This window comes from Parasteatoda tepidariorum, chromosome 8, assembly GCF_043381705.1.
Source record: "Parasteatoda tepidariorum isolate YZ-2023 chromosome 8, CAS_Ptep_4.0, whole genome shotgun sequence".
In the NCBI taxonomy this organism is placed as follows: domain Eukaryota; kingdom Metazoa; phylum Arthropoda; class Arachnida; order Araneae; family Theridiidae; genus Parasteatoda; species Parasteatoda tepidariorum.
Window position 1 is genome coordinate 59,444,816 of NC_092211.1, and position 11,812 is coordinate 59,456,627.

At 25.1% G+C, this 11,812-nt stretch overlaps 1 protein-coding gene across 3 annotated transcripts in view; it reads right to left on the bottom strand.

Moving 5' to 3' along the window:
• Positions 1-770: 770 nt before the first annotated feature.
• Positions 771-11,812, bottom strand: part of LOC107449446 (carbonyl reductase [NADPH] 1) — a 30,939-nt gene continuing 19,897 nt past the window's right edge. For 2 of the 3 annotated variants that reach the window (XM_071184072.1, XM_043042959.2), the window contains exons 5-9: positions 9,468-9,593; positions 8,192-8,333; positions 4,967-5,030; positions 3,905-4,012; positions 771-979 (exon numbers count right to left, since the gene is read on the bottom strand). In XM_071184072.1, coding sequence (XP_071040173.1) covers positions 3,909-4,012; positions 4,967-5,030; positions 8,192-8,333; positions 9,468-9,593 — 436 coding nt within the window. In that variant the 3' untranslated portion in view covers positions 771-979; positions 3,905-3,908. Of the gene's footprint in view, positions 980-3,904; positions 4,013-4,934; positions 5,031-8,191; positions 8,334-9,467; positions 9,594-11,812 lie in introns of all 3 variants that reach the window. The other variant, XR_011637399.1, reaches the window with a different exon arrangement.

Here is an 11,812-nt window from a genome sequence, read left to right on the forward strand (position 1 = left end):
GAAAGTAATCTAACAAATTTCTTACAATTCAAGTACTGTGTAAATTACTTCTGGTGTAAAATGAGCAAAACATGGGTTATAAATATTTCTAATGATAAATATTTCTAATCCTTAAAAAAAATTTTATTTCTGGAAATTAAATATTTCATTTTCAGTAAAAACACACAATTGACATGAAATAATGTAGTAATTATTAGATATTTTCTATTTGCTTTTCATGTTTTCTATGCTTATCAGACATAATATAGTTATCAGAATATAATATAGTTACGTGAATTAAGTAAAATAATTATAAAAATCAGATACAGATTCCAGGTGAAATTTCCCTGGCTATTGTAAGTTTACCAAATTTATATGACAAAATGCTGAGAATTTCTACAATATTTTTTTAAATTTGCAAATTAGTAAAATATTAACTTAACTTTAAGTATACTAACTTAATTGCTACTTTCTTAAATAAACTCTGGGAGCATATTTTAATCTGCTTTATAAGACTTGTTCCCCAATTTTCATTAAGACAAGTTTTTTAAAATCATTAACTAATAATTTTTATAGAAAAAATGTAACTGGGTTTAATGTATCTAACATAAAATAAATTAAAAAAGTTTCCCACAAGTTTGACAATATAATTATTTAAAATAACTAAAAAATTTATCCAATATCTTTCATTTTTTCCATCATTTACTTACGTATAGTAGGAAAAATGGATCCTAAAGACTTTTTGAGAGTTGTTGATTTCTTTAAATAGTGTAAATAAAACTGCAACAAAGTTAACTTTCAACATAAATTTATTTAAAAAAAATATATATATATATAAATATAAAAACGTAAAACAAATATTACAATCTCATTTGGTATGGTATAAGTGAAAGTAAAAGATAATTAATAATAGATAATTAATACAATTTTCATTTCATGTAATTATTTTGCAGAATTATCTTCAATTCTTCATAGCTCATCGAAGTATTTGCCATAGTAGCTAAAACAAAAAAAAGCTATATAAATAGTGATGCCACAATTGGCATTACATATTTATTTTCTATCCTTTTAAAATATCTTTCATTACTTAAGCTCATTTTTATTAATAGAATTATATTTAAAATAAATCAATGACTTAATCTTTTAAAACGAACCTAAAATATTTATTCTTCTCTTATAGATCAATGTAATGGATACTTTTTATTTCATTACTAATGCAGACTTATTAATTAATTCACTGTCGCCTCTAAACGAAAACAAAAATCTATTTATAACTTTTTATTCCAAATTTCTAACGGCTAAATGTTTCGGTTGCATGGTTGTAATAATTCTCATAAATTTGCTGGCGACTCGTGATCGTCAAGGTGTTCTTTTAAATCCAATATTGATATGCTGGTTGGCTATGTTATATTTTGATAATTCGCCAATTTTGGATCTCCTACCCATACTTTCTGTGTTCGTTAGGAACAATTGTATTGACTATTAATTCAAAATTTGTGGTGACTTGGAGTGCCCTTTGGACGCTCCTGTCCCAGCTCTCCTAACGGTTTTAAAAAATGCAATCGTAACGGAATGCTAACAAAACTTCTTAATGTGGAAGTTATATTTTCTGGATCCCTTTAAAGGATTTATTTTTGATAATTTGTTATATTGATGGCCATTCTCTATAATCTTCACAAATTATTGTTTAATAAATTAGATTTTTAAACGATTTATATATTGTTTCCTGGACATTATCATTTTTTGTTTTTTCATAATAAAGATGTAATTTTGTACGACCAAGATATCTTCCACTATACAAATATTGGTGGCCACTGATGGAGAACAACCTCCGCCATATAAATTAAATCATAAATTTAATAACACAAACTGGACTCAATGAACAGATTTTTTAAAAAAAAAAGTTTTAAATTTGAGATATTATTGGTGTAAAATATAAGCTAATGGTTCACAACTTTAAATCCAGAGTAAAAATAGGGATTTTGAACAACCCCAACTTTATAGTTAAAACATAATTAAAAAAAAAATACATACCTTAAAAAAGAAAAAATTAACATTGTTCTTCAGATTTTAAATAATTTTTCGAAAAACTATAAAAGTTATAACATTGAAATTGAAAATGCAAAGGTATACATTTTTTGTTTTTATGAAACTTTTTATTTTTTTTTTAACCAAAATGTGTTCAAAACAAATGATTTCAGGAATTTTTTTAAAAAAATTAAGGATGTAAGATGTTTATATGCAGGAAATAATCATCAAATTATATTTCCATAACTAAGAAATTTGCTTTAACTTAATTAAATTAAACTGGGAGTGAGCATTTTCAGGGGTAGCAGTCACTATTTCTTTTTTTTTAAAAAGGGACTTCCCAGATTTTGCTTAAAAAAAGGGGACCATTTTTAACATATACTGACCATGTAGAAACACTTCTCAATACATTAAACATATGAAGAGAAATGACATTTTCTTACACTAAAACATTAATATATGAAAGAGAGTTACAATTTAACTATAATTAAAGAGATTTTTTTGTTTTTGTTCATAAAAATAACCCAGTATTCTGTACCTTATTTCATACCTGCCGCGACCATTGCATTTTAAAAATATCCCACATAATCTTTGTAAATATATATATTATTTGCACACTTTGTTTTTTAATTTTTTTTAACAAACTGATACTACTTATTAAACTAAAGAATAATTACTTTAGATATAATTGACACAATAACAAAATTTGCTGAAATAAATCAACTTTTTTTTTATAATTTTCAATGCTAACATAATTTTGTCTAAATTTTTATTAAGTTAAATGTTTTAATTCTTTACAAGAAAATTTTAGTCTACAAACTTTTTCTGTACAGCTTGTTATTTCATTTCCATTCGTTCCTAATGTTTTATTTAAAAATAATGAGTGAGTTTTGAATCCTAGTTAAGTATATCGTAGCACTTTTTTCACAATGAGTTAATTTTTTACGATAATTGAAGTATGATCTTAGTTTAAAATCATTTTTAAAACGGTTTGTAAAAAAAAAAATTTACATCATATAATTTCTGTTCACTCAAGATATGACTAGCTAATATTTTGACAGGAGTTAATTGAGTGAATAATAATAAAAAATTTTTAAAATTACTAAGTTTAAAAAGGTAATACGGAAAGTTAAAAAATTATAAAAATTTCCAGCTACACATTCTTTATATAAGTCAGTTCAAAATTATTTTTGTGACAGAGAAGAAAATAAATTATATAAAAATTAGATTATTTAAATTAGAATAATAAATAAAATAAATTAGGATAAACAATTTAAAGTTAATTTGATTTAAAAGGAGACTTGTTTTTGTTTATTACAAAGCATGGTCTTTTATAAATCCCAATTTTTTTAATAACTTATAGATTCCCATAGAGATGAAGTAACTCATAAATTTCAATTCTTTGTACAAGGTAATTCATTAATTCCATTTATAGGTTCTTTGACTTATTCAAACTTATTTGGATCATACAAATTTTAATAAGCACTCAAAATAGAAAGGTTTTATGAAGAACCTATAAACTTTATATACTAGAACACAGGGATTTCACTTTTAGTCCATATTTAAAATTAACACATTTTTAAAGACTGTTCAATCTTCTTAAGGCCATTGAAATCGAGACATAAAAATTAAGTTAAAGAAATACAATAGTTCTGTTAGTAAATTAAAATCTTATAAATTTTTTTCTTTTCAATATAAAAATAAATGTTTCTCCTAACACAATAAAATATAAAAAATTCTTAATTAAAAAATGTAATTCTCGAGAATCCTTTTAAGGGACTATTTAAAACAGTGTGAACCCAGGAACCGTTTCAAACAATAAAATCTCTCAGGTACAGTTCTCCTTTTTAGAAATTTTTTTAAAATAAACAAGCCTGTAGTGAACAAAGTAAATTACATAATTAAGGAAGCCAGGGAACAATTCTTTTGTCATTCCAGATAAACTCTCCTCGAGGAGACTCTACGCCAGGTGGTAAAAGTGCACAGTATACAGGAGCCTCAGCACCTTAAAGTAGAATAATATAATTAATAAACACATTCTTCTATTTGTTATTCTATTGCATACAAGCTGTCAATGTAATGCTTCAGAAATTTGAAGTTGTTGGAAATTTGAATTGATTAGTTTTGAACAAAAAATTTAGAAATTTTCACAAAAAAAAAAAAAAAAGATTTATGTTTCCTTGCTATTTTAAAGATCTGAATTATTTGTTGCAAAGACTGAAAAAAAAGCATATCTTTATAGACCATAATACTTCAATGTATTAATTTTTATACTATAAATTGAATGAGGTTATCTTTAAAGGTTTAGTACAAAATTAAGCAAAATAAAGCTGTCCAGTAACAATCTGTTCTGGACCAAGAGGGGCATGAAGATCAAGGCTCCACGAATTTATGACCAATGATATGATTGTAGCAATATAATATTAAGATACTAATACTTCATTTTTGTTTGCAATATTGTGCCTCTAAATGAATTAAATCTAGAACACAGTGCTTAATACAATGATAAAAATTAAATAAACATTTAAGTAGTTTATAGTATTGAATTAATATTTACTAATCATAATCTTACTATAATATTTTTTTTTATGCAATGAATAAAAAAGAATAATATAAATTCAAAATACTTTATTTGCTGATTATGAAGACTAGATTTAGGATTTATTTCATTTAATCAGGATAAGCTTTGATAATGTAAAAAATACTTTGGATTATTATTAAATTGCACAAAATTTAAAAAGTTTGATACATTAAATTGTGTAAATTACACACATTAAAAAATTAAACAAAAGAAATTATGTTTTGTCACAATTCTAAACACTGTGAGACAAAAAGTTCCTCTTTGTACAACATGAAATAAAAAAAATGAGCTTGAATTTTAAGTTATATAATTCAAAACAAAACTAGAAATGTATAGATATACATACTAAATTTTTATTAATTTCCTTAATTTATATACCTTGATCTGGTATTAAAGGGCCTCTGTGACTAGTCATATCTGTGTTTACATAGCCTGGATGAACCTATAAAATATAAATAACAATGATAAAAATATGTAATATATACTCACAACATAAAACATTCATAAAAGACATGTTCATAACACAAAAATGCATTAACTCATAGTATAAGAAACTTTGAAATTATACTTGATTTATAATAAACATATATATGATTCTAATAATCCAAATTTAATATTTTTGTTTCTTAAGTTAACAATTATTTAAGTTTTTGATCTATTTTTTAGGGATATTAAAATTTATAATTGTCATAAATGATAAAACGTAAATAAATAAATAAAAAAAAATACAAATATGAATAAAAACACTGTCAAGGCTTAATGAAGAATTCATGAAATATATAAATTTTTCAATTTAAGCATGAAAACTTCTTAACCTGATAAAAATAAAATTGATTTAGAAATTTTGCTAATAAATTGTTTTGAAAAAGATTATTTTCAAGCACTATTTCTTCATATATATTAATGCCCTGATTTTTGGTCAAAACAGAGTGGGATGAAAACTTTAAAAATTATTAAAAATGGTTAATTTACGTAAAAAAAAAAACCCTAAAAGGTGACTTATTTTTAAAAATCACAATAGGTAGTTTTTTTATTCACCCGACTAAACTAATCACCGAAACTCAATCTTCCACCAGTTACAGTATTGCGTTTTGACTGTAATTCAAGCACAAATACAAGTGAAAGTTGCTAAAAATTTCAACATTGCACTTTTTCAAGTTTCCTATCCTTGAAGATTATCAGATTATACAGTGAGAAGTTTATGAAGAAATAAAATAAAAATAAATTGTTTGTGAGAAGTCCCTGAACAAAACAAGCAGTTTAAAACCAGTTTAGGTCCTAGACAAATTTTTCAATATTTATCTTTTTTTTTCCCCAATAACAATTACTTAACCTAAATAAAAAATAAATGGTTGCAAGCTGCTGGATATGACAAAAAAAAAAAAAAAAAAAAAAAAAAAAAAAAAAAAAAAAAAAANTCAGCTTTTTAGAAGAAAAATACGTAACGACTGCTGATTTTTATTTCAAGTAATAATTTTCTCTTTTTAAGACTCTTTTCTATTTTATTCACTTCTGTAGCCTTTCCTTTTCTTCATATTTTATATTCTTGCCACACATTATCGTAGCTTTAATCCTTTCAAATAGCTTTCCACAATTAGCTATATATTTTTTTTTTCATTGTGCATCTGATTCTTTTCTTTTAATTCAATAATCTCCATCTCAAAAGGTTTTTTCTTTTCTTTATTTTTTGCAATTCCCACACCAGATCTACTTCCTGTTTCTCTGCCTCTTTTTTTCTTCCATTATTTTGATGAAAATTGATTATTGAACATTGATGATTATCTTGATAAAATGAGGAGAGTTAAAGTACTCTTTTAAAGTATTTTTTTTAAACAAAACTGCCTTCAAATATCTTTCTGTCATTGCAGTTTTCCAACTTTGAAACTAAAAATCTCTGCTCTCTATCCACGTTGCCATTACAGAGTAAGAACTGATTTGACTATTTTCCTAACATTTTAAAATTTGTAATACCTAGAAGAGTCTTTTTAAGAAATATATTTATGCCAATAGGTATCTTCCTTGACATTTCCCCCCAATTAAAGCAGTTTCTACTCATCAAGTAAAATATCTCCAGGAAAATTAAAATCCATCGTTTTAGGAACTCTACAACTTCTTTGTTTCTTCCCTTTACTTAAATTTAAAATCTGAATTCTTATACTGATAAATTTGATTTGAATGAATGTTTTTTCTTAATAGTATGTTTTGCAGCTTTAGATAAAGACAGTTTTATATCTGCCATTGATGGTTTAGAGCTTTATTTCAGAACATCTTCACTAACTACAATTGAGTCAAATTGAAGAATATTTACTAGTGTAAAAACTTCTTTATTAGAGAAATCTTTAATTTTTTTCTAAAACAGAATTTTTCAAGGTACACCCCATTAAAGGACACAAGAATTTTCATAATACAGGTTGTTTATGAGAGGAAATAAATTAGAAATTAAACGTTTTTAAAATTTGATTTCTTAGGAACCAAAAATTCGACTGATTTTATTCCAAATTTGTGTTTTGCTATGTAAAATTAGTCTTTAAAATGATGTAAAAATTTGTATACTTCAGAATTTAAAATTATTTTTGGCTAATATTAAATACAGTAATAAAAAACTTTAAACATTGACAAAAAAAGGTATTTTTTCATAGAATTATCTTTGGACAAAAGGATTTTATAAATATGTACACTCAACTAAATTTTTGCAGGAGTTATTTTGAATTAAATCAGACATATTCGAAAGAATATGTTTCAGAAAAAAAAATTACACACACCTTCCATTGTTCTAAAAGTCTACTAGCTGCAGGCCTAATGAAAGCCACCAAGTAACTATATGCTTCAGAAGAGTAAGATTAAGTTTAAATTGGATTTCTTTACAGTCTTTATTACTTGCTGGCTAGTCATCAAAAAAGTTATTATCTGTTAGTTTACTTTAGTTAAAAATTTTTTATAAAGTTTTAACTTCAGCATTATATAAAATATAAAAGTTGCAATTTCCAAATTAGTATTAATTGCCTTTCAGTTAATATGCATAGGAAAGTAAGAAAATACAAAGTTATTTGCCATGAAAGGAAACTTTATTGCCAGCATCTTAAAATTGATATGCTTGCAAAGTGACAACTCATATAAAAAAATAAAATTTTTATTACTAAAAATCTGCAAAAAGGTGGCAAATCAAAAAAAGAGGACTAAAAGTGACTAATTTTCAAAAAAGGAGACTCACTTCTTACCGTTAAAAAGTATTTCAGAAGGGAAAAAAACATTTTCAAGCTAAATAACCAAACTAATAGATAAGCATTTAAAAATCAAAATATAACTGCAAATCGCTGTCAGGTTAAAAAAATTTTTATTATTAACAAAACGATTAAAAAACCAGCAAGGAATTAAAATTGAAAGGAAAATCACTAAAATCAAACTCAGTTAAAAATACAGAATATATAAACATGCCTTTTCTTATAATAAGTGATTTAATGACATCAAAAATTCAAAACTTATATATTGTTTTTGAAATTTCATTATATATTTCTTTCATTATTATAGTCATTACAAGAGTTTTTTACAATAATAAATTAAACAAATATATAAACAAATAATTAAATTAATTTCAAAACTTACAGCATTTATGATAATATCTTTTTCAGGTTCTTCTGAAAATTTACGATGCTGCAAAAATGTTAGAGCTGTCAGTCCAACTTTTGACATTTGGTATGCAGAACCACACCAGCCATTTTGTTTATGAATACCAGCTTTTGCATCTCTGAAAAAATTCCATAAAACATAAATAAAATATAACTTATTCCAAAACATATAATGTTGAAAATATAAGTTTAATACTACTTTAAAAGGATGCAATTTGATTTTTTCCAAAGATCAAATTGCAAACAAATTATGACAGAATTAGTGGCTGTTATGGAGAGGAAAAATGATCTTGTCATTTGTTTTTTGATATTTTTTGAGAATTTTCTTTTTAAGTATGACACCAGTAGGAGTAAATGCACAACAATTGAACATTGTTTACTTCCATGTAAGAAGAAACTAAAACATGCTCAACAAATAACCTTAATTGCAGTGATGATGAAACTTTTGAGTCCAGTGTTGCAAACTTTCAACTTGGGTGCCATATCAAATTTAAATTTTTGATTATTTGCAAGCATAGCAAAAGAAATACAATTTTGTTATTGGTTTTATATATTTAAATGCCATTTTACTTGAGAAAGTTCAACCAAAGTATCTATGTATAAAATGAACAAAAACTAATATATGAAGATTTAAGGAAAGAAAATAGATAATAGTTAAATGGAATGAAAAGTTGAAATTACACTTTTTTTGGCACTCCTACTTTTCAAGAATTTTGTAGCTAAATATTTTTTTAGAAGTAGTAAAATTTATGTTTTAATGTTTAGAAAATTTGACTTAAAGCTGTCTTGCAAACCACCAAACATTTCAAAAGTTCAAATGCAACACCACTTTATTCTAGTTATCTTGCAGTAAATCTTTTTAAATTTTGACAAAATGAAAAAAAAGAAAAGAAATTCTGACGGTTGGTTCATAATTTATCTATCATTTTGTAAAATCTTCTGAAGAAATTAGAGCAAATGTCATCCCTGCACTTGGTTAAAAATCCTTTAAATTTGGAGTAAGTATCAAATTAAATTTGAAATAGTTGTACTCGTATGTTATGCAACTTCTCTAAACTTAAATAAATCAAAATTTGAATTATGAGGAAAAGAAGCTGAAAAACCAGACATTTTAATTGAAGAATTATAATTTGGTTCAATCTTGAAACTAAATAAATCAATAAGAAAAAGCAAATGATTAAAATAATTAGAATAATATCAGTAAAAAAATTTAAGGCAGAATAACATAATTTAAAAGAAAATTAACACCTTACTCAACAAACTGTGTCATTAAGCTACAAAGTTCATCCTCTGTTAAGGATTTTGACAAAAACTTTTCCTGCAAAGCTTTACTAGGCACCTTATTAATATGTCCTTCTGAGCTGCTCAAATTGACGACCCTAATTAAAACGAAAAAATTTATTAATAGCAAAAGAGTAAAGCTCACTAGTAAAAAAAAAAAAAATTAACTATTAATATGAGTTACAATAATAATCTTTTTTAGCAGTTTATATGCCACAATCTACATAATTTTTAGTATGAACTATACTTGATCAAGAGATATCATAAAATAAATTAAGTATGTAGAAAATCAAGGATAATATTTCTGTATGGTAGATAAATACACAAGTTCAAATATAGAATCTAAAATAACAAATTAATTTCAAAGGTTCTCTCTTTTTAATAAAAGATAAGGTTGGACATCAATTTAAAAATGATTTTTCTTTTCCTGCTCTGATTTCAAAAACAATAAGTCAGAAAAATACCTTATAAAATTTTGAGGCGTCCATTTTTTTGAAATTAAAATGTGTGAAATCTATTTTAAATTCTGATGTGCATATAGTTTTCAAATGTTAATTTCTGATCATGTCTATCAGTTAATTGACCACCAAGCTTGTTTTATTGGCTTATACATAGAAGGCTGCTAAGTTACAAAAAGTGTTTCCTTGTAAAGTGAGAGGTTCATTAGCTCACATAAATATAATATTGTTAAATCTGTAATTACGTAAAAAACTATAAAAATGATATGTAAAGGCTGAATAGAAATTAAAATCCATGTCAAACTCCAGATAGTGCTGAAGCAGCATATGCCCAAAATTTATCTATAAATACAATTAAAGAATACAAATAAGTAAATTTCAAACACCAAAATTATAAGTTGAAGGCAAAAGAAATGAAAGAAAATGAAAGCATAACAGGTAACCTGTATGCATTCATCCAGGTATTACTGTCTAATAAAACAAAAGTCTAAATTGTGTTCCAAAGCTTCAAATGGAAAATGCACAAAGACGGATAATCACATTAAAAGCAAAATTCGAAAATAATAAACTTTATTTTTTAATAATTTTAAATCTTAATCTGTAAAGTAAGGTTTTACAGTATTCAATAAATGTCATATATTTTTAATAAATTTTTTAAAAATTTTCCGAACCTAAACCTGTTCAAAAACAGACAGTGTGCATGCCTCGCCATGGTATGCGCTGCAATGGTGGACCACGCTGCTTAATATCATGAAAATGAAATTTTTTCAGAATTTTCTTTTTCTCATTAAGTTCAATTTTCGTTGAGTTTATTCCTGAAATGTGCGATCAGAGAAATCCTACTAATCACTTCTCGAGTTGCGAATAAAGAGAATTTCATGTTCAGGAATATCTGATATTAGATCATTTCAGAAATGTGGAAATAAGGTACACACAAGCTGGTGAAAGTATACTTTAAGAACAAATAACCCATACACATTAATTTAAAGTTTCTCTTTATTATTTTAATTATTTCATACTAAAATAGAGCTTATTTTAGATAAGTTAAATTGAAAAATTAGAAAAAAATTAAAACAAGTTTTTTTTCCTTTTTCTCAATATTTCTTAGTTTACTTAAAATATATTTAAAATTTTACATATACCTATACCATTTACACATACCTACGATGACTTGGAGAAGTAATTAAAATTTACAAATATGTCTTTCTTTCTTGAGTTAATGATTATAATAACTATTTACTGATAAAAAATGAATATTAATCATAAATATAAGTTATAAGAATCTGGCTCTCACTTACAAACAAATAAAATAAACTGTGTTTTTAAGTTCCACCTTTGAAAATTTGATTTCCGGAAACTTCTGTGATCAATGATTTTTTGAAACGCCTGGACCTTCGATCTCTGGAAACTTCCGGATCACTGTTAGCGAAAAATCTGGAAATACGGATTTTTTCCATAGCACAATCAGCACTGGATAAGAGTCACAGCTTATCAGTATACATTTTAGCACACAAATGCATTTTGAAAGGGAGAAAAAAACCTTCCTTTAACATTCATTAGTTAAAAAATAAGAATGAAAATTAGTCAAGCATTTTCAGGGTGCATAACCAGATTTTTTAAAACAAAAATAAGCACCTTTTAAGCACTTAAAAAAAAAGACAATTAGGATTTACACAGTAATAAAAAATAAATTCTATCGTTTCAAGTTCTAAATTTATAAACATAAAATCGATAAAATTCAAAAACATTTTCAAAAACTTTACATAATCATGATTAGGACTGGGCGATATTAGAAATTATATATCGTGATATATCGTCAGTTTTGCATCGCGATATAATCGAATCAATCATGTTAAAAG